General features: G+C 38.7%; 1 protein-coding gene and 1 long non-coding RNA gene across 2 annotated transcripts in view; one reads left to right on the top strand and one right to left on the bottom strand.

Annotated features, from left to right (window-relative positions):
- On the top strand, window positions 1–25,363 carry HINT3 (histidine triad nucleotide binding protein 3). Its single transcript, XM_072643230.1, has 5 exons — window positions 1–315; window positions 14,208–14,325; window positions 16,906–16,975; window positions 20,857–20,983; window positions 22,646–25,363. Exons 1-5 carry the CDS (start codon window positions 136–138, stop codon window positions 22,691–22,693), a joined length of 543 nt encoding a protein of 180 aa, XP_072499331.1. The 5' UTR covers window positions 1–135; the 3' UTR covers window positions 22,694–25,363.
- LOC140526757 (uncharacterized) overlaps window positions 22,431–27,339 on the bottom strand; it is a 24,552-nt gene continuing 19,643 nt past the window's right edge. The window contains exon 3 of the long non-coding RNA XR_011974515.1: window positions 22,431–22,816. This is a non-coding gene — a long non-coding RNA (uncharacterized lncRNA). The remainder of the gene's footprint in view (window positions 22,817–27,339) is intronic.

Consider the following 27,339-nt stretch of genomic DNA (forward strand, 5'->3'; position numbering starts at 1 on the left):
GACCCGCTCGCAAGCTCGGCGGCCCCAGCCACGTGCGGCCCGAGGAGGAGGAGCCCGGGAAGGGGCGGGGCTGCGCCTCTCGGCCGCGGCCTCCTCCAGCTTCAGAGCGCCACCGGGCAGCGCCGGGCCGCAGCCATGGCGGGGGAGCAGGGGTCCCCCAGCAGCACCTCGCCACCTTCTCCGCCCGCCGCGAGCGGCTCCAGCGCGGAGGAAGGGGCAGCCGCCTCTCCGGCCGGCGAGGGCTACGACCCCAAGTGCGTGTTCTGCCGGATCGCTCGGCGGGAGGAGCCCGGCACCCAGCTGGTGCCCTGCGAGGTCAGCTGGGGGCGGGGAGGGGGGCGCCCTGCGCCGCGCGGTCTCTGAGCGCTTCCGTTTCGGCCCGTGGGCCCGTGTGCTGGGGCCGGGGGCTTTGCGGGGAGGGCCTGGTCCACCCTGGGACCCCCCGGTGCAGTCTGGGGATGCGGGTGAGACGGGCTGGGTGCTGAACCACGCCCCCCCCTCCCGCCACCCCTGGGAGGGGCGGGGATTGGGCCTCCGGGGGTCCGCCGCTGGCCAGCCGGGCTGCACGCAGAGGCGTCTCTGTTACCGAAAGGCCGCCGTCGCTGACCCGTTCACGAAGTGGCTCTGGTATCTTTGCTCTGGTCTCTAAGTACTGTATATTTAGAAGGAGGTGAGCGAGGTGAGCGAGGAGGAAAGCTTGGTTGGAATAGCAGCCCCTCACTGTTCTCTTTTCAGAGCCCTGGAAACTGCTTTGTGGATGGCAGAATACGGGGCGTATCTATGTAAACGGCGTGTTAAAAATAACCAGCAAAGCACCCCTGTGTGCCAAGCGCCGTGCGTGCTATAAATGCCAGGGATGCCAAACGAGGGAAATAGAAACTAATTTTAATAAACTGAGTGACCCTCAAACCAAGCACTCAAATAAAATAAAGTCGGAATCCCACCCACAATGACAGGTGCCAGACTTTCCAGTTTATATAGATACATGTACGGGTGTGTGTACACTGTAACAAAAGCTGCCCCTCCTGTCTTTTCCTGTTATCTAATAGTTTTAAAAAAATTGTTTTTGTGATACTGAGTAATAATGTGTGCGTTCCTCTGATTCTGCTTTCTTAACTCTTCTGTATTATTTATTTTGGTCATTTCAAAGAGTGTTTTTCTGACCTGTTGAAACAAGGTGAATTTATGCTGCTGTTTCCAGCAGCTGTACCTGTGAACTGTTGGCAGTTTTGTGAGTTTTCCCCCCAACTTTTATCTTTTTGCACAGTGAGGATCCTTTTTTTTTTTTAAATAACGTCATTAGGATATTTACCCACAGTTACTGGCTCCAAGGGGACTCTCAGTGTGGTAACCCTTATTTTATTGCTTTTTTTCTCAGCTCCACCAGTGGTGTAATACTGCAGCCTGTGTGCTCACAATACTGCTAGTATTGAATTTTTATATGTTTTTATATGTAGTACTCCACCGTTCTAATTTACATCTAATTTTTCAGGCATTCAAGTGTTTTTTTCCGGTGTTTATATTAACAATTTCCTTCCAGTTCTGCCTGTTTATAAAGTTTTTATTTACATGTAAATATGTGTATGAATTTCTCGTAGATTTTTGAAGTCATATTTATCAGCTGTACATTAGCGCAAAGATTTTTTCCTAAATCTATTTTTTACTTAGGATTTTGTTTTTATGTGAAAATCTTATTTCTACATAGTAAAACCTCTTTTGCCTCCTTTAATTTCTTTCATTTGTCCATTGGGGGGAAAAAACTTCCTTCTCTCCACAATTTCAATAAATGTTTTTTTTTCCTGATGTTTGTCAGTGCGGTCCAAGATATTTAGATAATAGATCAACTTGCCATTGTGTTATTATATAGTACCACAAAAAAAATAGGGAAAGTTCTATATGGGATCCAATTCTGCCATTTTTACAAATTTCTCTTAATTCCTTTCCCTGTGTTTTGTAATTGTGAGTTTTTCAGACACTCCTCATTTGGATGCTTTTGGTCTAATTCTAGATCACCTCTTCTGCTGTTTAGTTTTTTTTTTTTTTATTGTTTTGTTCAGTGTCGGTTTTGATTTTATAGTATCATCAAAACCTGATTGTGAAAGCTTGGCCTTTCTCCTTCCTCTCTGTCCCCCCCAACTCTAATGTATGTTCTTTTCCATATATATTTTGTATTGTTTTATTTCCTTCTATGAAGGGGCTCTATATCCTGTAAAGAAATTAGGAATGACTTAAATAAAGTTTTATGAGGAGCAGACAGCTGTAGAGCTTTACACACAAGTGTGTGGAGAGACAAAAAACAGAAGGGAAAGTAAAAGAGTTACAGGCTGTTGAACATTTTACACATTCATGTGCATTTTTATCAGCATTTAAAAAATTAAACAGTTGTATTTTTGCTTCCTTTTTTGTTTGTTGAAAAGTTAATGTTTAAATGTGTAAAGTAAATGCTAGCTTCTGTGAACAGGTTATAGAAAGAGTGCTAGATTTAGAATGGGAGGACGTGACTCAGTTTATTCCTGGTGTAACTTTGGGAAACTAACTCAACTTTCCTGGGTCTCAGTGTCCTCATCTGTAAACTAAGGAGGCTGGACGTGGGGATCTGCGATCTCTTTTAGTTCGCTGTTCCTAGCTAGTGAGTGAAATTCAGTGAAAGGTAGAACTGTTACTTAATATCACTTACTCCTCTGATTTGAATTAGGAAAGGCAAATGAAACGTAAACTCCATTTTAATGTTGTGGAGATTGTGAGGACCTGTGGAATTTATCCTCCTTGGAATTTACCCTCCTTGGCTTAGAATAATAAAGTTCCAGAGTTCGTTGTTTATTTTTTTAAATCTCTAGCATTCATTCTGTATTAATCTAGCCCAAATCACTGGCTGCTAACTTAAACTTGGAACATGCTGGTTTGTTCCAAGAGTTGTTTTCTTTTCATTATTTATGCCATGAGATTTTTCTGTTTCACATAGTTCTCCACTATTCTATCAGGAATCCATCTCACAACTCTTACTGGGATAATCAGATGTTCGGAAATGGTGAAACAAGGATCAAGGTTTCTCATATTATAAGTGTACTGGCCTGAGGAAAAGGAAAAATTGCAGATAATTCCTTCTCTTAAAAGTAGAAAGGAAATTTTATGAAGCATATAATGGAAATATGCAAATAGCAGGTTGTACCTATGAATGGAGGATATCTGTCCCCTTTCTTTAAAAGACAGATATGATCCTGACAAGGCACTTAGAAGGTGAATCATTTCAAGTGCTGTGGTGAGTTCATCAGGCTCCTCCTCCCTTCTGCTAAATTAACTTATGTTTGTTGTACACATACTCTGTGCATGAACTACCTCATACACCATGATTACACTCTTGACACTAGATTTCAGTGACACAGGCATAGTGTGAGGCTCACAGCTTTGTGCAACTGCACCTCGTTTAAATCCAGTTTACACACAAGTCAAGATATCACCCAGCAAGGGAGAGCTACTGTCCCATCTGCAATATGAGTTCACCATTGAAAAGTATGATCTAGTGAATCCTTTTGTAAAGGAAATAAGTACCTTTATATAAAGTAATTCTGTGAAGTGGACAGTAGTGATAGGACAGAAAACATGGATTCTAGAACCAAAGAACCTGACTTCACATTCTTTCTCCTAAACTTACTATAATTGTGACTTTGGACCAGTCACCTAACTTCTCTGGTCCTCAGTTTTCCTCATCTCTAAAATGAGGGGGTTGAACTAGACCTCTGAGGTCTCTGACAATGCTAAATTTGTGACCTTAATTTATAAGTCTGAAATTTCACATATCGTTTGATTAAAATGAAATATACCAACAACTAATGAGGTTGGATGAAATAATGCTCAGAAGAATGTGGGATCACCAGAATCTTAAAAAATATATCAAAGAGATAAATAGAGATGATACTTCTTCACGTTCTGGGTCTGAATATTTTGCCTTTTTTAACCCTGAGTGGTCAATATCCTGTTCATGAGCCTGTCTGCATTTAAAGTAAGGTAGTCCCTGGGTACCATGATCACAGTCCACTGTTCCGCATAGACATAAAGCCTTTACAGGTGGCTAGAACTTGCCAGAGGTTCTACTGGCGGAGCCTTTGAGGACCTAGGGTCATATCAACACCACAGCGATGCTATAGAATCTGTTTAAATATTCTAAACCATGAAATGCTTCAGCAAAACGAACCAGGTTTTTCTGGTTTTCTGCTCGATTATACCTGAATATAACTAGGATAATACTGCAACACTAAATTGCCCCCAAGTCTGGTTGATCTAAAACCTCAGATATTATTACTGCTATCTGCCAACTTTCTCTAAAACACAATTATTTTTGTATGTCTTATTTTAGTGGTTCAATGGAATTAGGGTTAAAACCAGGGAAAGCTTTAATATCCATGGGTAAAGTACTTTAAAACCCCTAGTAGTTGCATTCATGCTGGCAGATTGACTTGTTATCGCTTTCAGAATTCTAGGAGTAAACCCTTGAACACTAATCTCTTACCTAGCTCATGAGACCACATTAGTATTTATACTTCCCAGCCAGTAAACTCACTTCCTCACTGAAGGCAGTTTCCTGATGACATAGCATGAACAGTGGTTACAATGCGTTTGTCCCAACACCAGGGTATACTGTCCACACAAATGGAAAGTACAGTTACAGAGAGTTAGATGTGTAGAGAGCATATTCATGCTAGAAGTACAAGTCTTTGATGTCCTTCCTTTGCATTCAGTCTTCACAAGATTCACTGTGAGGTGTGTTCATCCTTCATTGCCAAAGAAGATCATGCCATCAGAGAAATGATGACATGACTTGCGCTTGACTTTGTTTTGAGTGAGGGAGGGCTGTGCAGGTCACCAGCCTCACTGCTCCAGAGTCATCTGAATCCAGTGACCAGATATTCATCAGGATGACTGGAGATGACCCAGGATGAGGCATTTGGGGTATGGCAGTAGTGATAGAGGAGTTATTCAGTTGTTCAGCAGGGTCAGTTCCATGTAGGGAGGAGCATTGGCTGGATTAAACAGGTTGCTTTAGCAGCCATGTTTCTTCCTCACTAGGCTCTGCTGCACTGGGATGTCAGTTTGTGCTGTCGATAGCCACTGGACCCAGATGGGCAGGTCATGCTACTGGCCACCAGCAGGTTGCTATCAGGACTTGGAATGTCTTCTGGAATCTTAGGCTAGCCCAGGAGCGGGGAACTTGTGGCCTTGAGGCCACATGCGTCCCTCTAGTTCCCCAGGTGCAGCCCTTTAACTGAACGCAAATTTATTTTTGTTCAGTGAAGTTGGGTTTAATCAAAGGGCCACACTTGAGGACTTAGAGGGCTACATGCGGTCTCGAGGCTGCAGGTTCCCCACACCTGGCCTAGATTCTCTGTGGGCACCTTTTTTGATAGACAGCTCCATTTTCTTCCCCGACTCAGCTACTATCTTGCCTAGGTAATAAGTACTCTTCCGTTGGAGTGCCACAGTACTTTTTCAGTGTGGTCAGTAACATTTAGCTTAGGCTTGGCGGAAGCCTCTTCTCTTTCAGCTCTAAGGTTTGCTTGTTTTCTAACTGAAAGTAGAGTCTAGCCTCTTCTGATGACCATCCTTTGTGGCTTAAAAGCCCCTGCCCCCTCTCTAAGGCCCCGGACCTTATTTGGGACTGATTTGATCTAATTCTGTCAGTCCTGCTTCCCCTACTAACTTTGGGTATCCTTTTGGGGATCTCATACAGAAGAGTGATTAGGAACAAAGGTATGAATGTAGTTTGTGTTCCTGAGTTAAGTTTTCTGTCTCCCTGGCCTTTTCATATGCAATTGATCTATTTAAGCCACTGACCTTTTTTAGGATAAAGAACTTCTGTTTTCATATGAAGGCCTTCCTCTTTATATTTCTTTTTCTCAGTTTTTTTAGTTCCTCTAAACCTCTGCTGTTCTCTGTAGGAAGTACCCGCTGGCCTGGAAGCCTTTCCCTCTGATTGGATGGTTCCTTCCAGAACCTCCACTTAAAGAGAGCTCCCTGGTTTGCCCTATCTCATTCTTTTTCCTCTTCCAGACTTTTTTATTGGGTGCCTTCTCTGAAGTATCTTTTTCTTTCCTCTTCTTCCCCCATCCCTACCCCTTCTTCCATTAAAATATAAGCTCTTTGAGGGCAGGGACTATCTTTCTTTGTACTGGTAATGCCAGTGCCTAGCACAATGCCTGGCACATAATAAGTAGCTTACTAAATGCTTGTTAAATGACTGACTCTATGTATGGCAGAGAATTTTTTAAGAGTTCTTTGTTAAAATCTCCTGTATTCTTTAGATTAATAGCCTTAATACATAGTCCTAAAAAAATTACACCTTCACCTTGTTAACTTTAAAACTATTTGTTTTTACCATCCTAAACTAATTGTTTTACCACTATATTCTCAACTAGCACCACTTCTATGAATTTCATTAAGATCATGTTGGGGAGACTGGTACATTAATTCAGTGGCTCTGTAGTCTCACAAATGTATTTACTCCTTCCAACTGCACCTTCAGTGGTAGCAGCTATAGTACAATGGAAGGAATTGAGTTACTTAAACTTTCTGTGCCTCAGTTTCCTAATATATAAGGTGATGGGATTAGACTAGAAGACTTCTGAAGTCCTTTTGGGCTTTGGATCTGTCATTGTGTGATCTACCCATGCCTTTTCAAACTGTGCTATTTCTGCTCATGCCCTCTAATAAATTCTCCTTGGAAATTACAACAGTGGAATGTCAAATCACTGTATCTATTTTAACATTTTTATGCCATTTCAGATCTAGCTGGAAAGCACTGAAAAAGGAGGATGAAAAGTTGTTACATAATAACCACACTTAGTACTTTAAGGCAAAACTGCACAATTTGGCAGTGGGTAGAGGCCAAAATTAAAATAGACTAAAGTTCTTCTGGCTGCAGATAGTTTTTAGTGTCTCATTTTCCAAGTAAAGATATAATTAAGGATTAAACTATTTTGCAAATAAACCATATTTTAAAAAAGGAAATTTCAGTATCAATGAATTATATGTATTACTTAATATTTTTATCATGAAATCACATTAATGTTAAAAAATTACTTTGCTAAGCGGTACAAATTTTAAAACATTTCTGACTTTACATTTAGTAAGAACTAAAAACAGTGAGAAGATGTGATTCTTGTTCCTCTCAGACTAAAGACAGACTGAGGATGGTTGGTTGCTGAGGGTCATGTAACAAGCAGGAGAGAGTGCACAGTGGCAACCCACTCGTCATGTCAACTTACGCGATGGGCATCTTAATAGTGACTCGTAGACGTTGGGTTAGGTGGGGAATGGACAATGACTGGTTACATCTTTACTTTCTTTTACATCCTCTACATTTTTTGTGGGCCTCCTGAAGTCCTTTGGCATCCTGTGGGCCATATGTTGTGTAGGCCTGCTTTAAGATTTGAGAAATGATTTCTTCACAGTTGTCCAGTGAGTAGTCACGGAATCTTAAAGCGGAAGGCCCCTCAGAATCTGTCTGATCCAAACTAGTTTTAAACAGGTATCTCCTCAACAACATATCTGACAAACGGTTATTCTGCTTTCTCTTGGAGACCTGCCGTTCAAGGGAACCTACCCTCCCCCCCCTCAGTGCAGCTCATTCTGTTTTTTGTACAACTCTAATATTAGGAAATAAAGCTAAATCTGTATCTTTGTAACTTCCATCCATTGTTCCTAGTCCTATCCTTTGAGACCAAATAATACAAGTTTAATCCTTTTGCATGAAAGCTGTTCAGACGCTTCTAGATATCTTCTATGTCTACTTTTCAGGCTAAACATCCTCCTTTTCCCTTAGTCAGCCCTTACAAGTTGTGGTCTCTAGTCTTCATCATCCTGATTTCCGCTCCTTGAAGGTGCTCCATCTTGTCAGTGTACTTCTTTTCTTCAGCATTTCTTTGAGTCTCCTTTAGCAAGGTGTTGACCTGCTTTTCATGCTTTTCTTGCATCTTTTTTATTTCTCTTCCCAGTTTTTCCTCCACCTCTCTAACTTGATTTTCAAAATCCTTTTTGAGCTCTTCCATGGCCTGAGCCCATTGAATATTTATTTTGGATGTTTGGAATACAGAAGCCTTGATGTTTATGTCTTTCCCTGATGGTAAGCATTGCTCTTCCTCATCTGAAAGGATGGGAGGAGATATCTGTTCACCAAGAAAGTAACCTTCTATGGGCTTATTTTTTTCCCCCTTTTCTGGGCATTTTCCCAGCCAGTTACTTGACTTCTGAGTGTCCTCTTCACCCCCACCTCGCCTCCAGATCTGCCCAGCCAGCACTTGGGGTCTGAGATTCAAATACTGCTTCCCAGCCTCAGGGCAGGGGCAGGGCTGCTATTCAGTGTGAGATTAAGTTCAGCTGCTCAGGTCGGGGCAGGGCCTTCACAAGGGGCTCAGTTCTTTCAGGGGGTTTATGGGGAGACCTTCAACAATGGATCTGGGCTCCTGCCTGCTTTGGGAGCCCTTGTCCACTGCTGCCTCCACTGTTGCCTCCCGAGGGGGCCTGAGTTATGGAGACACCCTGCTCCCTTCTCAGGGAACTGAAAAGCCCCTCTCACTGACCTTTGGTGCCTGTGGGTAGAGGGACCTGCACGGCCACTGGAGATTCCGTCCCTGAAGCCTGCTCAGATCTGCTCCCCTCAGTGCCTTGGCCAAGGCAGGGCTGGGCTCCGCTCTGGGTCCAGTGTACGACAGACCTTTCGCGTCAGGTTTTCAGGGCTCTCTGGAACAGAAATCTCCACTCCGTTGTTCTGTGGCTTCTGCTGCTCCAGAATTTGTTGGGAGTTCTTCTTTACAGGTAATTTATGGGCTGTGGTTTGGAGCTAGCATATGTGTATCTTTCTACTCCGCCATCTTGGTTCTTCCCTCTCTTGTCAGTGTACTTCTTAAAGTATTTTTGGGAATGGGGAATGGAACTGGACCTGGGATTTCTCTGGTTTGGGGAATTCTTGATAAGGCAGCCTCCGTACTAATTTGAGAAGATACAACAAATCTATACCTTCTTTGCAGCTTAAAGCCTTTAGAGTTGTATAGGACAACTAAGAGGTTAATTGACTTGTTCAGGGTCACAGCCAATATGTATCAGAATCAGAACCTTGAACCTAGGTTTTCCAGACTCCTAGAAAAGCACTTTACACATTATACCATGTTGCTGCTCAAAATGTCAGTACCTTCAAAATTCACTATACCAGGGCAGAGTTCAGTGAGACTATTATCTCCCATAGTCTAGACACCATAACTTTTCAGTGTTGCCTAAGAACAAATAAATTAGTACATTTTTTACTTTGGCTGTCAAGTTTGATTGACAATGAGCTTGAAGTCCACCAAAATTTGCAGACCTATTTCATAAAAATTGCCATACTTCTCTCCTGATTTTTTTTTTTGGAGAGAGTGGGGAGACTCCAAATGTAGAACTTTACATTTATGCCTAATCAATTTTATCTTATTAATTTTGATCTATTCTTTTTGTTAAGATCTTTTTTGGATCTTGAGTCTCATCCAGTATTTTAGCTATCCTTTTCAGCTTTTGAGTTGCCTCCACATTTTATGAGCATGCCATCTTTACTTTCATTCAGGTTATTGTTTAAAAAAAATGAAACAGTACTAGACAGGTTGCGTAAGACAGGTCCCTGGGGCATGCCACTAAAGAGTTGGCATTGTCCTGTTAGGACTGCTCTTTGAGTCTGGTTTTCTATATCTAGCCTGTGTCTTCTCTAACTTTCCTACAGTGGTAGTATGAGATAAGTGTTTTGTTGAAATCGGGGGAAACTGTGTACAGTATTTCCTTGATTGCAGTTTAGGCTCATTGGGCATGTGTAGTCATCGCTCCCTACCCTAGATGTCCCCTTACCCTCCCTTTAATATAATATTCTAGAATTTTGCCATGAAAAAGGAAATTTTTTTTTTGAAATTGAGATAACAGTTGCTCTTTTCTATACTGAGGCATTGCTCCTATTCTCTCAGTTTTTTAGAGATCACTGACCATTACCCAGAAATCATACCAAACAATTTTCTCAGTACCGTGGGTTGTAGTTCATCTGGTTTGCAACTTTGAACTTTTTGAAGGCAGTTAAGCCCTTTTCTACTGTCCCATCTCCTATTCAACGAAAGTTCTATTTCTCTCATTTTATAGGTAAGTAACCTTAGGCTTAGTGACATTAGTGATGTGCCCCGGCTTCGTCTGGAAAGTAAATATTAAAATCTGTACTAAAACCCAAGTCTTTTCATTCTAAGTCCTTTATGCAGCCTTATACAATCTTCCATAATTATATTAAATATATTGAGTAATACTCTTTTGCCGTCCTCTGTAAATGCCCCCTAAATCCTGAAGGAAAAACAGATACAGTATACTCTTAGCATTTTAATATTTGGAGGACTTTGGGTGGACAGATGGGGCCCAGGGAGTGTGACCATGATGGAGCAAGCTTTTTTTATTGGTGACTCAGTATCATCAAAAGAGCCTCTCAGCTATAGGTGGTCTAAGAGTAGATAACAGTGCAGCTAATATCCTAACACCCATTTTAGTAGTCTTTATTGGGTTATTTGTAGCAGTCATGAGGCAGGAGGGAACATTTAATACTTGGATTTTTTGCTCCTCTCTTATTTCCATTCTTGCTGCTTGCCAGAGTTTGGAACAGTAGACAAAGAGCCCATTCTCTGAAGTGCACTATGGGGCAGGAGGTTTTTTGTTTGTTGGTATGTTTAGAGGAGGATCTATGTGGATTATATGTACTTGCCTAATCATCATTTTTCCTTTTTCTGTGCTTTTGTGATTTTAAGAATTAACAAACTTTTATCATCTCTCTCATTTTATATTCTCCTCTTTCCCGGCGAAATAAATGAAAAACAACACTCTTGTAGCAAATAGACATAGTTAAACCAAATTCTCACGTAAGCCATAACTAAAGATATATGTCTCACCTTGCATAGATTACAGCCCTTGTCAGAATGTGGGTTGCATGCATCATCATCACCGCAGTGTTTGGTCATTGCATCAATCATAGTTCTTAATTGCTTCAGAATTGTTTGTCCTTAAAATGGAATCCTATAAATCCTTCTCCTGCCTCTCTTCAATTTCCCCTCAGTATTATTTCATACAAATCTTCCCAGGTTTCTCTGAAACCATACTTGCTTCATTTTTTATAGCACAGTAGTATTCCATTACTTTCGTATAGCATATTTTTTTTTAGTCATTTCCCTATTGATGGCTTCCTGTCCTCCCACCCTCTTTAGCCCTTAGGGTAAAAAGCCTAGTAATAATATTACTGAGTCAAAGGGCACTTGCACTTCTCATGGTTTTTTCATTGAAGCCAAGTTTGCTGGCCAGTGACATTACTTTCCCTTACTCATATTCTGTTTTAAAGTTATTGTAACTGTGGGGAAAGAATCCCAGTAGGAAATTGGTGACTCTAGGAAAATGTTATTCAGAAAGGTTACATGTGTTATTTTCATGGACACTGAACTAAATTTTAATTTTATAAAAGGGAAGAGGATAATAGAAGGTGATTCCATTCCTACATGAAGGTAGAAACCATGCATGTCTTTTTAAATTTGATTTAATTTTCTTCAATGAGCAAAAACTATTTTCTTTCCTTCTCCACTCTCACTGAAAAAAGGACAACCACCACCTTTGTAACAAATATGCATTATCAATTAGAACAAATTCCACAGTGGTCATGCCTCCAAAACATATCTTTTTAAACTGTGTACTTCCTACCATGCCTGTACCATGCTTGACACACAATAGTTGCTCAGTTAATGTCTAATAAATAAATGGGGGAATAAAAGCTTCCTCGGTAGAGTAATGAACAAATGTCCTATAAGAGCAAGAACACTTTTTATCTCTTGGCCAGTCTAAGCTAATTTTTTGCTGAAGTGAGGTCTGTTGTATATAGCAAGGCCATGTATATTCTAGTTCACAGTTACATATTTGTGATCTCCTTATGTGGCTATTGTAGGCTCATTGATCGTCCCCTTCCCATAATATGACCACAAGGGACCTACCCAGTGTGTTGGAGTCCTGATTTTTTTAAGTATACCATCAGGCATTCTGTTGGTTATGCCTAGATCTCATTAAGCACAAAATCATGGAGGGAAGGCTATTTTTGATTGATTAGTATATAACTTTTCAGGAGATAAAAGTATTTTGAATAACTTGTAGAAGTAAACCAGAAAAACAGTGATTGTATGCTAAGCCCCTCCCCCCCAAAGTTAAACTGTAACACCTGGATCAATAACTGCCACATAGAACCCAAACTTCTTGTTATAATGGAAGAAAAGATTGAATTAAGAGAAAGTAAAGTGCAAAAGAAAAAAAAGTTACTGTGTTTTTATGGTATGGTAACCAGAATTTTAAAATGTACTTTTGAGTCAGAGAAAAGACATATACCACTAGCAATAAAGCAAAAACATGAACTCTGGAATCCTTGATAATGAAGTGGCACTGAGCCAGCTGATGATTGCTTTTTTTTTTTTCACAATTTCTTTTTGTGGATTGACTTTATAATCAGCCCTGTTGTTCACTGGGATAAATGAAGGTCCCATGAAGCTAATTTTCCAGTTCTCTTTAGAGATTTTCTATATGGTTCTAAAACCTGCTTTGAGCAGCACTGGCATTATGCAGCTTTAACCCAAGCACCACTTCCAGTAGACTGTGATTTATAGTTACTGGACAGTGCCAAAACAACATTAGGAAATGCTTACAGAACTTGTTTCTGAATTAAATGGTTAAATTTAACCACTCTGTGTCTTGGAGTTTGCAGCCTTGGGTTTTATTCTCGACACAATCTATGAATTCTTTCAACGGGAATTTCATTTTCTGTGTTCAGAAGTTCTGGGAAGTTCTTTTCTATTATTTCCTTCATTATGGTGCCAGTTTATTATGTTATGTTCTTCCAGAAGACCTATAATCTTTAGCTTGTCATTATACATCCTGTATTTGAGTTTTGTATGTTTTGCTCACACAGTGATGTATTTTCTTTGAATGTTATTGCCTTTTTTGCTTCTCTTCTAGGTTGTTCTTCACTTCTGTGTATATACCCAATTTTTTGTTCCCGTTTTTTATTAATTTGGTGTTGCTTACTATTACAGATTCAAGTTTTTCTTTTCTGTTGATTATTTTTGCTATATAGGACATAAATTCTGCTCTCATAATTCTCATTTAAACTACTCAGAAATAGCATGTCATGATTCCATATTCTCAAATTCCACAGGATCCTCTGTCTTATGAAGTGTTGAACCGTTTTCTTTTATTTTGAAGTATTTATTCATAGGTGCCTGAACTTGTTTACTAGATCTGGAGGCCATATTTTTTTCTGTTGTTACTATTTTTCCTTTTGATTTATCTGTTAATGTTCAAGGTCCTTGAGTTATCTTCTTCCAGGAATGTTTGGTACTTTTAGTTTTCCTCCTTTATTTTTCTATCATTCACTTCTTGCCTCCCTCCCCTCTGATTGTGGTTTCCTGGGGATCTGGACTGGATGTCAATACATTTTAGCCTTTTTCCATACTAAGCAATTTGTATTTCATCAGCCTAGGGCTTTTGCCCCAACTGACTTTTGAGTGGTCAGCACTGTCCCCAGCTGGATACTGTGCTCTTCCCTCTGGTTTGATAGAGCGCTCTCTATCACATATAGTTTCTTTGCCTTGGTGACCTGTCCCGGTCCTTCTGTTCCTCAGTTCTCTAATCCAGCACAACATTCAGTTTGGCTGTGCTGGTGCTTCTGGATTGCAACCCTTTAAAAAGGCTTTTGCTCCTGAAGGGTTGTGGTCAAGCTGATGGCAGAACCCAGACTTCTGGAGCCTGGAGCCTACAGGTCTCCACAGGACTAGAAAAAGGGAAGGGAGACTGGGATGGGTTTTGTTGTAAGTCTGGGCCCTGTTCTTGGGTCTGGTAGTGCAGCTTCAGTGCTAGAAGCATTTGAGAAGTAGGTGGGCAGTGCAAAATGAGCTCAGGGTCAGTGAGAGGTACTTCCTGGGATTTTGTTTGTTTGTTTTAGCCTTCTTTTGGATTTTAGGTGTGCTACACCATGGAAATAACCGAACTTTATCATTGGCACATAATTTCTGTTTTGGAGGTTGTGGAGATCAGAGAAAATGTCTAGTCTGCCATCTTGTTGCTCACGTGCCTCAGAACCAGGAAATGCTTTTAAAAGATTAATTGAATAGCAAATGAAAATGGATATTTTATTCCATTAGCCTGAAGACCTGGTGTGTTTCCAAGACATCAGACCTGGGGCTCCACACCATTATCTCGTGGTGCCAAAGAAGCACATTGGAAACTGCAAAACCCTGAAGAAAGAAGATGTGCCCTTAGGTAAGATTTTAATAATGTCATTTATGGTGATATCATCTTGGATTAGAAATTTTAGAAAAGCAGTATTGATTTGATTTTAAAATGTCATGGTATGACTTGGCTCTGTATGATACACAATCACAAACTGACCTAAATGAGATAATATTTTTAAAGCTGTTAGCACAGTGCCTGGCCCATTAATAAATGCATTTTCCTTCCTTCTGTATTGAACTAAGTTTGCTACATTTACCTTCTGACATCGTAGTGTAAATTGATGGTAATTCAAACACTGGAAACTTGTGGAATTTAGGACCTAGTGATAAACTTTGCTGCTGGTGAAAGACCAGCTCTATGTTTATGATAGATTAGCTTTCCTCTCCCAGTTCTGCTGCCCTTTTACACCATAACCCTTTGTACCTTAAGTTACTTGGGCTCAAAGTTTGCTGTGATTATTTTTATCAGAGCCTGAGATCAATTGGCTAACTGTTTTAAGATACTTTGCATGAGAGACAAATTGCGCTCAAATCTAGGAGGTACCTGCATAGTGTCTTGGAGCAATAGGGATCTTCAGAGTATAGAGTCATGGTCCTAATAGCCAAAAGGGACCTCAAAGGCCACCCAGTCTAGTCCCCTTATTTATAGATAAGGACTGAGGCTCAAGGAAGTTTTAGTGACTTGCTCCAAGTCTCATGTATTACATCCAGGGCATCTCTCTTTAGACTAGACGCACATTATCACCATGATGCCTCTCTTAAAAATGTGTCCAGCCTCTAAATAGTAACTTGGTTCCCTACCAACCTCCGGGCCTGTTTGAATTCATTTGGACCAGATTTAGTACTTCTTGTTGTCGTTCAATTGTTTCAGCATCTGCCCCTATGTGGGGTTTTCTTGGCAAAGATGCTAGAGCGGTGTGCCATTTTCTTCGCTAGTATTTATTTTTATTTAACGTTCCCATGTTTGTGTTTGTGGTCGTCATCACTGGGTTTAGATTAGAGATCAGTTTATTATAAAATGTAATTTGTCTACAGAGTGACAACAGGTCGATAGTAGATAGAGATATTTTATGTAATCCATTTTTAGTAACTATTGTAAATTGATATTACTTTGTTATGTTCTGCAAATATGGAAAGGTGGTCTGATTTTTGGTCTAAAAACTTTTTCATCATAGGTCAGTTTTCACAATAAATTTTGTTTCTGTGCAGTGTTTTAGGAGCTATGGCTGTCTGCTTAATTTAATTATCAGGGTGACTGCTAATCCCTGCATTGTGAATAGATAGTAAGCATTTTCAACGAAGTAGATTTCAATAAACACTTAACATTAAAGAAAATTTAATCCTTGATCCAAAAGGCAGTTTAGGATCTTTCAGTGCATCAGATGTTTGTATGTTGCTCCAGATCAAGAGTTCTTAACTATTTTGTGTCCTGGATACCTCAATATAGAATAAAGTATAATAATCAACATTTATCTAGAACTTTGAAGTTTGTAAAGTGCTTTACTTGTGTTGTCTCATTTGATTTTCATGACAACTCTGATGTTGGTGCTATTATTATTCACATTTTACAGATAAAAAATAGAAAGAGAGGTTATATTGCTTAATGGGGCCACACAGTAGGCTTGGAATTCAGATTGTCTTGACTCTTAAGCCCAACATTCTAGCCAATTTGGCACCTACCTGCCTTAAAAATACATAAGATTACAAAGGAAACGTTTTGTTGGAATGTAGTTTTCAGAGTATCAAAATTAAAATAAATTCACAGATCCCAGGTTAAAAAGTCCTATAAGTTTTCAGATTATAGGAGATAGATCTGCATATCCTGAAATTTCCTTTTTCAATCAATCCATAAAAAGACTGTTTGTTTTTCACTTTTGAATCTCTTATTAAAGTAGAGAGCTAGCTGAATATGCCTCTCCCTCCCCTCTCATCTCCCCATATCCTAGTTATTAGAACTATTTTTTAAATTCAGAAGAATGAGTTTAGTGTAATTGTACTTTAATTTGTATGAACATTTCTTATCACTGTACTAGGATGTAAGAAATATTCTAGTGAAGCATAGATTTTCTGTATTATGTTTTCACCTAAAACAAGTTCTGTGTGTTTACAAGATGTAGAAACCAGATAAACAGAATTCCACTTGTTAAAACACCTTAACCCGAAGCGCTCGCTTCATAAGTAGTCTGTCCAAACCCTTTGATGTACTGTTGTCATTGATTATTGCTCTGTCAGTTTGAGTACAGTTGGACACAAATTTTATATGGGGGCTGGGCTTCCTTTAGTGATGAAAAATTAAGTCCATAGTGGCCCTGGCTAATACATTTTTTTTCCTTCATACTTTATTTTTGGTCTGAACCCTGGGTGAATCTTTCTCTGACTAAAGTTACTGCCTTTTCGGGTAAGATGAGGATCCCAAACAATAGGACTTATTTTGTGGGGGGAGAAGTTCTTGTGCACTAAAAACTGGCTGAGGTCATCTCTCCACTAACTCTAGGTTTCTTCATTACTTTTCTTGGAAAACTTTTGATACAGAGTAGTAGAATTTGTGTGTATTTTAATACACTTGACATCTTAGTGTTTGCTAAGCATTTCTTTTTCTTTCTTACAGTGGAGAAAATGGTAACTGCTGGAAAAACGGTTCTTCAGCAGAAAAATGTCACTGACCTGACTGATGTGAGGTATGAGTATACCCAGCTATGACTGTATTGGGAATTATTAATTTTATAAAAGATTATTGCTAATCAGGTAATGAGAGCAAAGCTGACAGCCCGTTGTTCCTCAAATGCTTTGAGAGCTGAAACTGATAGTAAGAATTTGTTGCTAGTGTGCGTACCTTGTACTGCCTTACTACGTTCTGTATTCTCACTAATTTCTCTACTGTAATTGAATTGGGGTTGATCACATAAGTGCTGAGGGAATGAATGTAAGAATTTATGCAAAATTCTTCCTTAATGGATTTTTAGCAATGTTTTCACTAACCCACGTGGTTTGTTTCAATATCAAAAGTTTCTCACTTTGCATGATATCAGCAGGAAAACTCAAATGAGATGTTTTGGAAGCCCTCTTCAACTGAACAAACATTTATTGGTTGTCCACTCTGTGAACAGCACTCTGCTGCTAAGGAAAGTGGGTGGGTGATGAGCAGAAGACACAAATATCGCTTATTCTCTGCCCTTAAAGAGTGCTTAATCTATCAGGGAGCTCCCTCCCTCCCTCCCTCTCTCTCTCTCTCTCTCTTTCTCTTTCTTTCTTTCTTTCTCTCTCTTTCTCTTTCTCTCTCTCTCTCTCTCTCACACACACACACACACACACACACACACACACACATACACACACAGTTGCATAGGAAAGGTACAGAGTGCTCTGTGAAGTCTAATTCTGGGATTCATAATTGTACGTTTTAATCATAGGATCACAGATTTAGAACTCAAAGGACATCTAGTCCAATCCCTGTATTTTTATTTCTTAGAAACATTATTCTGAACTTAATAGTAAAATGAACATTTTTCTATACAAGTAATCAACAGGAAAAGAAGACTACACATGAAATGGTGACTGTGACTGCTGTCTTGCAGGGTTATTTTTCTTTGTTAGTGTCACCTAGGCAGACCAGCCTTGTAGTCAGGAAGGTCTTTCTTCAAGCCTTGCATCTGGAACATACTACCTTCATGTTTCTAGATAAGTCACTTATACATCTCAGTGCCCCAGGAACCCCCCTGAGAATATTAATTACTGGTCATTTGCTTATCTGCATTACTAGAAGGAAGTTTCCTCACTCATTTACCTATTAAATTATAGGTCTAGCCAGAGGTTTCCAAAGTGGATGATACTGTCCCCTGGGGAGCACTGAAACGATGGGGGTGGGAGGGTGGGGGGTGGTAGTAGCCTTAGGTACAGCTAGGGGTTATGAGAGTTGGAGAGGTAGAGGAACCCCAACGCTGGAGTTCCCTGCATGGGCCGTCTGGAAAAGATTCACGAGCTCAAGCATTCTTGAGGTCGAGGTGGTAAAGATTTACTACTCTTTTCAACAGTCAAGAGTTCTTAGGGAACCTGCAACGTTAGAGGGCTATAGTTAAAGTTTGTATAGGTTTTTCTGTAGTAAAATCTCTACCAAATATGCTGTCTGGGTGATTCAGGGTGGGATTAGGGGGAGGTTAAGGAGTGGTTAATTCTTAAAGGAACATGTACTTATACAAAATATTTACTGTGTAGGTATTTTACCCAGAGTTCACTGGGAGATGGCCCAAGGAGGGGCTGCGTGGAGGTGTGGTTTTAGGCCTGAAATGTCACTAAGTCAAGTGATGGTCAGCACTGACTGAGGAATCCCAGGCTGCTATCATCAATGCCTTGTTAGACAAGATAAATGTAAGGGAGTATACATACATCTGAGTCTAAGATACAGATGATTGTTTAATGAGTAGTAAATGTTATGACCCAGTACACACACAGTTCAGCCAGTACACGGCTGGTTCAAACCAATAAGTTCTATAGGAGCAGCTGGCTATTGTATCAGGAAGAGAGATAAAGGTTTTGCTAGGGTAGGCTGTCCTTGGGCTGGGGAGAAACTGCCTAGGATAGTGTTTTGAGGCTAGAGAGAAATGTGATTTTTAAAAGAGAAATGTGATTTTAGAATTGGGTCCAAGCACACAGATACTCCATCAGGGCATCAAATAAAGATAAGGGGGCAGTGAAAACGTGAGAAAGAAGAAAAGGTAAGAAGATTTTGAAAAACCGTTCATAACATGTTTCATCTGTTGTGTAATAGAGTGAAAGTCATAGTGATTACATTATTTTCCAAATAAACACACAAAATGCAAATTACAACCCATCAGTGGTCAAGTCCACCAACAGGTTTTAACAAGCAGGTGTTGGGAGGGGTGTGTGTCATACATTGTCAGGAAGTCCAGCATGCATCAGCAGGAATATGTGCGTGTAATGACTTGTTGACAATATGACACTATATAGTTACATGATTTAATATTGTCATCAAAATTTCAATGCAGGAAAATACTCACAAATTTTAAGTTATTAAATTTAAGATGTCATTAAAAATATTTCACATTTTTTTAAATGATGCGATTTAAAAAAAAAAACTGTTAAAGGATTAAAAAAAAGCATATATTCCAGGAGGGCGCTGAGTGATTTTGTTTTTGAAAATGGTGCAGTAGGCCAAATACATTTGGGAACCCCTGGTCTAGCCCACGTTGAGATCATTATGAAATGATGTTCTCTGAACCTTCATTTTTCATTCTACATCATTTCACACATCTATCAAATCTTATCAAGTTCTTTTACACTTCTCATATTCATTATTTCTTATGGTGCAGTTATATTCCATTACTCTCATGTCTCAAAACTGATTTAACTTCACGGGTACCTGCTTTGTTTCTAATTTTTGCTATAACACAAAATACTGCTATGAATTTTTTGGTATACATGGGACCTTTCCATGTCTGACTTTTGTGGGAAATATCCCTAATAGTGGCATTTCTTGGTCAAAGTGTAAGGAGAATTTGGCCACTCATTTTGGATATTTCCAAATTGCCTTTTTAGAACAGTTTGACCGATTTTAGATCCGTCAGCAGTGTCTTAGTGTGCCTGTTCTTCCCACAGTCTTTCTAGTAGTAATTATTGATGTCTAAAGAAGCCTTGTGGTAATGACACAGTCCATCTTGCTCACTTGTCAGCCCTGTAGCTGCCCTTTGTGGTTTGGATGGTTAGGTGGTAGGAGCTTCATAAATATTATATTGTTGGGTGGATGGACGGTTGTTATGAATGTCTATTCCTTTATTGAGTATATATACTCCCTTGATGTTGTATATATATAGAATCTTTGTAAACAAAAATATCTTAAAACACATTGTAAACTCTTACAAAGCAAAAGAAAAACAACAACCCCAAAACCAAATTCTTATTTTCAGAGTAAAATCAAATGTTTGTTTATAGTTGATCTATAGTGTTTCCTTAAAATGAAGTATGCCTGGATGTATTCTTAATATCTGCTGAAATTTTTCTTGAGAAGGCTTGGATTCTTGACTTGGACTCAGTTTTTGACAAAGACAAGAGTGCCCTCTGCTGTTTGAATGATAGATCAACTTTGGTGTTTATACTTCACTTCTCATAGCCCTATTTTTCACGTTTAACAAAGTAGTGATACTTTAGAACAGTGTTTCTTTCATTGTACTGCAAGGAATCCTGAAATACCTTGAGCTTGTTTTTTTTCAGTGGACTTTACCATATGGTTAGTAGGCATTTAATATAACAATTTTAGAAAATTTTACTATGAGGTTTGTGCCATTTTTTTTTTTTAAACCAAAGGATTCTTCCACTGTGGAAAAATCTATGAACCACTGCTTTGTAAGGAGTCTTACATGTTAAAGGAGCACAAATAGAATCTTTAAAGACCTTGTCCCAATGAACTGCCTTCTGAGAGAATTAATTTTGAAAATCAAGTCCACCTTCAGGACAATGTTTTTAAAATAGATGGATCCTTTAATAGAGTTAAATGATGATCCCAAATTAATATGTTAGCTCCTGATTTTCTGCTCCTCTGTTTCAGAATGGGTTTCCACTGGCCTCCATTCTGCTCCATAGCCCACTTGCACCTTCATGTCCTGGCACCAGCCAGTCAGCTGGGCTTCTTATCCAGATTGGTTTATAGACCCAATTCATACTGGTTCATTACAGTAAGTATTGTTGATTTGTCAGCAGTCAAGTGATAAAGAGGTTGAACAGCCTTTTTTCTGCCCCCCAACTCCAATAACTTCCCCTTCTCTTGAGTAGTTTTATTCCCAACTCACAGGTCTACTCTAACCCATCACAGTTGTGTTAGGGGGAAAGGGGGAAGGGAGCTAGGAAAATCTTCCCAAAGTTACATTGGACAGTAGGGTATAAGTTAGTTTTTGTGGCTTTAGGAAGCTAGTTAGGGAGTCTATGAGTATTAATGGTCATATCTGACCCAGGGCCTCTGCCTAAATTAGCAGAGCTTTCCTAAGGCTTGAGAAAAATAGGCCACAGTTGTTTTAGTCATATGACTCTGGCCTTTGACTTCTCAAATTAATATGAGGTGACTGGAATCTTTAGGGTCAATTGTGTAGCAACTGACCAAGCTTAGCTTTTAGGCACCCCGATGAGGAGTATGACCATACCTGCTTAATTTATCAGTAAGTAGTATATGCATGCTGTAGTGCTAAAAGTTAGATGGTGCCTTACGATGGAAGCTCATGTTTTATGTGTCAGCTTTTATTTTCTAAATTGTGCTCTCCAAATTTTATTTAATTTGTTTTTAGAGATATCTGTAGGGTTCTAAATCACATTCCATTATGAAGTGACTCCTTTTTACTGCATAAAATGAGTATTGTATAAATATTGTATAAAATGCAGGACCAAACTTAGAAGTGAATCTACTTTACTTAGAGTTTACAAACATAGGGCATTTGTTATTGTGCAGTAGAATGGTTCTTAGAGAAAATAAATAAAGACAATAGTGAATACTCCATAGTAGGGGTGGGGAACTTGCAGCCTTGAGGTCTCCTTTGGATTCAAGATGGCACTTGAGGACCTAGAGGGCCACGTGACCACACCCTTGAGCCAAAGTCTCTCCCAAGAAGTACTGGAGTCCATATTCTATAAAAGAATTGAGAAAAACTCTAAAAATGAAAAGAAATTTTAAAAAAATTTAGTTTGCTTTTTAAACATTTGGACTTACAACTTTCTATATTAATTTCTTTGTAGGGGCATTTGAGAAAAACAGCTGACACCCATGAAGTACTTTGAAATTTGCAAAATGCTATCATAGCTTAATTAAGTAGCTTAAGATTGCACTAAGACTGGTACAACCTGAATTATTTCATTTGAGTCTCCAAATAACCCTGTGAGGTAGGCATTGCAGCTATTGTTTTCCATATATTATAGATGAAGAAACTTAGGCTCACAAAGGTTATGTGATACGCTCATGTGCCCGTGGTCACACACCTAGTAAGAGCCAGAGATAGGATTTAAACCTGAAGCGTCCTGACTCCAAAGTTCAGCATTCTACCCAAGAAAAGCCTGCTTTGCCAATGCAAAACAATTTATATTATGTTTGAGGACTTTGACCAAATTTTCTAGGAAGCAGAGGCCAGTTCAGTTGTATAGGGTTTGCATAGGAATGAATCAGAAAACATTTATTAAATATTTACTATGTACAAAACAAACCTTCTGAGTATTGGGGAAAAAGCAAGACAGTCCTTGCTCTCATTGAACTCAAATTTTATAGGGAAACACAACACATTTTCCTATATATAACTGGTCTTCACTACAGATAATTTGGCAGAGCAAATAACATCTTTCTTTCTTGATATTTGCAGGCTGATCAGCTGATTGAACGACTCCAGGCTGGAAGTGCTACTGGTTGAAGAGTTGTCTTGATCTTGGCTTACAGTAGATTAAAAACTTCGATCCTTAGGAGTCTTGTTGCCATTGTAATAGCTTACTGTGTTTAGTGACAGTCCATTTGAAGCAGTATAGAATCTTCTGCTCTGAAAAGATAGGAAAACTTGTGTTTGAATCTTAATCAGACATGTGATTATAGTTCACGTAAGTATTTACTTAATGACCTTGGGAATGTTTTAATGGAAACATTATAGGTAAAAAACCACATTAAAACTTATAAAGAAGGGTCTTTTATACATAGATATGTGTGTACAAACACAATAAGCTATTTCACATCTGAATGGATGGCTTCTAACTAATATTGCCCTTTCAGTATGTTTCTGGAAAAGGTCACACGACCAAGAAGTTCTGCTGAAGTCCTTTTTTAAAAACCCACTCTTATTATTTATTATTTATAACAGTTACTTTCTGTAATATTAGTACCTAGTTATATGCTATTGTATGACAGGATAGGAAAGGAAGGAGACTTAAACCAAGTTATTTATTCCCAGATTTGCTTTCTAATTTAGCAGTAACTATTTCTCACCCCCTTTAACCTCATGCCACTTAAGTATTATCTTAACACATTGACAAAAGTAACACCTAAGGATCCCAGTAACTTGGATTAGAAAGGGTTGCTTGTGTGTGACACCACTTAATTTTGAATTAGTAATGGATCAGAGTGCTTCCTACTTTTTAAAGTTCAGTTTTTCTCCAAGTAGTCCATCTTCAGCTTCCTAAGGCTGGGATCATGGTTTCTAGTAATATACTCATTGATGTTTTAAAAACTAGATATTAGAGTTCCTTATAATGGATGAGACTTTGCTTATAATGATAAGGGTTGGGAAAGAAATCCTTATAGTATAGAAACTGATGATATGAATGTATCAAAATGGGCAGGAACTGTTTTTAATGACATTTTTTTCTTCTCTCTGAAGGAAGTTGAATCAAAAATGAATAAATTTGTTCTTCCTATTCCACTTCTTCCAACTTCCCCATCCCCACAAAAAAAAAGTATGCTTAGGGTTTATAGAAATTGTAAAATAAAATGGGATCTTGTTTGATGGCTATAAAATTAATGAGATGCAAAGTGGTATAATAGGTGGAGGGCTGGCCTTAGAAATAGCACGACCTGCCTTATAATAATATGCTGTGTAACCATGGGCAAGGCACTTAAACTCTCACGATCCCTTGAGAGCTCCCAGTGCAACTCTTTATGATGAAATTTAGAGATGCGTTTGTTATTGCATTGGTAGAGTTTTTTCCATCCAGCAGTTCTTACACTGATGAAGTCATAGGTCTGGACAAAAATAAACTAAATTCCTATACCTGATATTCAGTACATGACTGAAAAGAAGAAAGTACCATTGTCTTGGTGGTAGTTCATTTTAGTACATCTCTTTACAGTCAAATTGGTGGATAAGAGTGAGTGGATATATTGTTTCCGGAGAATTGTAGTATCATATGATGAATATAAATGCATATGTAAGGATTAGGGCCTCTGTGGTGGAATGAAATAGTATTTAGTCTTAGCTTAATTTGCCTACTTGTTACTAAAGAAGCAGTACTTTGAATTAATGAAATATTGATACCAAGTAAATTTTGCATTTAATGAAGTTAGTGTAGTGAAGGATTTCATTCATTTGAATCCTGTTTTCCATAATTGTTATTATTATTAGTTCAGGAGTGAAAAGAGCTTCGAGATTTAATTTTAGTTGCTGGATTTTAGAGACTTGAGATGGATGGTATACCATAGACTTAGAGAATGTTTGAATTTGAAGAAACCTTAGATATCATCTGATTCAACCCCTTCTTTATATGGAAACTGAGGTCCAGAACAATTAATTGACCTGCCTAAGGTCACACAGCAAAATGTACAAGGCAGAAGAAGAACTAGAACCCGAGTCTTCTAAATTCTGCATCCATTGCTGAGTTGGGAGGCCTGGAGCTAAAAACAGCAAATGAGGTAAAATACGAGGTCTGTTTTGCCCTGGTTTAATGGAGAGAGCTCATAGTAAACCTATCTTGTCAGCGAAAGCACTGTCTGTGTCTCTCTCATCTTATCACTTGACGGGAAAGAAGCTTTGTTCTTGCATCTCAGCTTTTTGCAATTTTGCCAGGTTCTTTAATTTAAACTTATTTAATGGACTCCAATGGTGTTAGCTAGATACACATATTTAACAGACAGTGATAACGTGCTGTTACACAGTCTTATAGATTTCCAAGTAGTGTAAACTCTTCTAGATAGTCTGTTGATGTGTGTGTATATAGGTAAAATAAACTATCATAACGGTTTTTTTCTCTCTGTCCCAATTGGAAACCCTGAAGAAAATAAAGAAACCATTTTTATTGGAAGCCCATCATATTTGCCACCAGAAGTTAAGTGTTTTTTAGTTTACTAAACTCTTCACTTGGCCTTTTTAGTAGGGGGCTCTCTAGCTATCTTCAGAATTTGGTAAGCAAAATAACAACAATAACAGTAATTTGTAAGCTTTTGCAAAAGTGTTATGGTAATATTGAAGATGTTACTTAGGAATTCTGCGGTACTTTGTAAGTGTTGAATTGTGAGATATGCTAGATCGTTAGTAATGAGCCACATAAAATAATGTGAAAGAGAAAAGTAGGTAAAAATTAAAAAAATACTTTGTGTTTAATTATGCTTTTCTGGAATGTTATTTTATTGTATAAAATACAGGTCCAAACTTAGAGCTAGAAATGGGTCAGGTTTAAATGTTTCCAGGATCTCAGATATGAGAGAGTAAAACAAGCCAATTAAATTCAGCAAACATTTATTCACCATACAGATTATTTTCAGCAGAGCCTCTTCAGTTTGAATCTAGTGCATTTGTTAGTAGAATTGGCCATGCTATTCCCCTTACTCAACAGTGTTAAAACTTTTAGAATGAGATAACTAGGCTCAACAAGGCCAATATATTTCTAGATATTTTGTTTTCATCAGGCCTGTAGTTGAGAGCAGAGACAGGAAAGAGAAGAGGTAGCCCAGAACTGATTTTTAATTATTGAATATTCCTAGGATCAGAAGACCACATGCACTATGATTCTAGACCCAGCCTAGATCTGGATCAAAACAAGATTACAAGGTCCTCTACTCAACACAACTATGTAAATCAAAGGGAACTTCCAGCAACCTGGATGAATATAACAAGTGGTCCTAAATCAAAGTGTCAGAGGAATCAACAGTGAGGGATATTGCTGTCTATGCTTAAGGCCCTAGTGTTCATCAGGGATAGGTTGCTTTCCTTATTTTTTAGGGTCAAGTCAACAAGCATTTATTAAGCTCTTATATGCCAGGCCCTGTACTAAGTTCTGGAGACACAGGCTGTTCCTGCTTTCAAGAAGCTTCCAGTTAAGAGTAAATCCAAAGCTGTTTTCTGGTCATAACTCTCTCATTGTGTAGTTATTTGATGAAAAAGTACCCAGAACTTTTCCTCTTAATGGTAGCAGGATTTGCTAATTCTCCTAAGGTTTTCTATCTGTATTGTTAAATCCAGTTCAACCCTCTTGGGAATAAAGATTTAGTGATATCTAAAAAATGTTTCAGGCAAAATATGCAATTCAACACCAGTTATATTAAGGGGAGGCCTGATATAATACTACTAATTCAGTATTAGAGTTGGAAGGTTGAGGATCTAGATTTCCTTTTTATGTTGTTCCTCACATGGGTCCCAGTATAATGACTATACTGGTAATATAATTTCCATGTGCAGTGGCAACACTTAAATCATTTTTCGGAGCTGCCTTAAATTGTATTCAGGAAATAAATTTGCTACTACAGCATGAAGGTGAAAGTGTGATTCAGTAATAACTTCACACCAACTTATACAAAAAATTCATAGAATAACAAAAGTCAAACTTCATTTACAAAATGTTATATGAAATTGTAGGGTTCTTGCATAACAGAATGGAAAAACTTACTTAGTTCATTCACTATCCTCTAGGATGTCTTTATCTGAATTTTAGATAATCTTTGAAACCGTGGAGCAATCATCCTGAAGACCACAGCCTGAATTGAAGATCCCCCCAAATCCAGACTATCTGAGATCGACAATTTTTGGCATTTGATTAATATTCATTATTTGTGCCATATATGTCACACTTATGGTGGGATGCAAGCAAAATAGGTCTCAGAATTTAATAGCATTCTATATCTACAAAGCAATAAAAAGTTGACTTAAAAATGATATATGAAAATTACATTAATCATGAAGAATTAGAAAGAAAATGGATGCCCCTTGATTGGGGAATGGCAGAACAAATTGGAGTACATGAATGTAATATATTACTATGACCCTGAAAAAACAATGACTGAAGAACTCAGAGAAACTGGGGAATATTTATATGAACTGATGGAGCAAAAAGAACCTGTAGACAACAGTTGATCAGCCAGTAAGAAGACCACAGTAATGTAAGGAATACAATGCTGAGGTAGAGCCAACATGAGCTCCCCTACTCCAGACTTCTCCAAATAGCTTTAGAAAATGCACCAGGTTGAGTATTGATGGGGAAATCCAAGAATTAGTCATTTTTCCAGCCCAGATACTCATAGGGAGAAAGCAAGGTCTGTGGATACTGTGGATGGAGCCTGGCCATAAGTGAACTGAATGGTACA

The sequence above is a fragment of the Notamacropus eugenii genome, chromosome 2 (genome assembly GCF_028372415.1).
Source record: "Notamacropus eugenii isolate mMacEug1 chromosome 2, mMacEug1.pri_v2, whole genome shotgun sequence".
In the NCBI taxonomy this organism is placed as follows: Eukaryota; Metazoa; Chordata; class Mammalia; order Diprotodontia; family Macropodidae; genus Notamacropus; species Notamacropus eugenii.

Excerpts from the sequence above, each read along its gene's own strand:
- HINT3 (XM_072643230.1), top strand. The coding sequence starts at position 136 with ATGGCGGGGGAGCAGGGGTCCCCCAGCAGCACCTCGCCACCTTCTCCG. Across the intron at positions 316-14,207 it reads CCCAGCTGGTGCCCTGCGAG|CCTGAAGACCTGGTGTGTTT; the intron begins GTCAGCTGGGGG and ends TTATTCCATTAG. Across the intron at positions 20,984-22,645 it reads ATTCATACTGGTTCATTACA|GCTGATCAGCTGATTGAACG; the intron begins GTAAGTATTGTT and ends TGATATTTGCAG.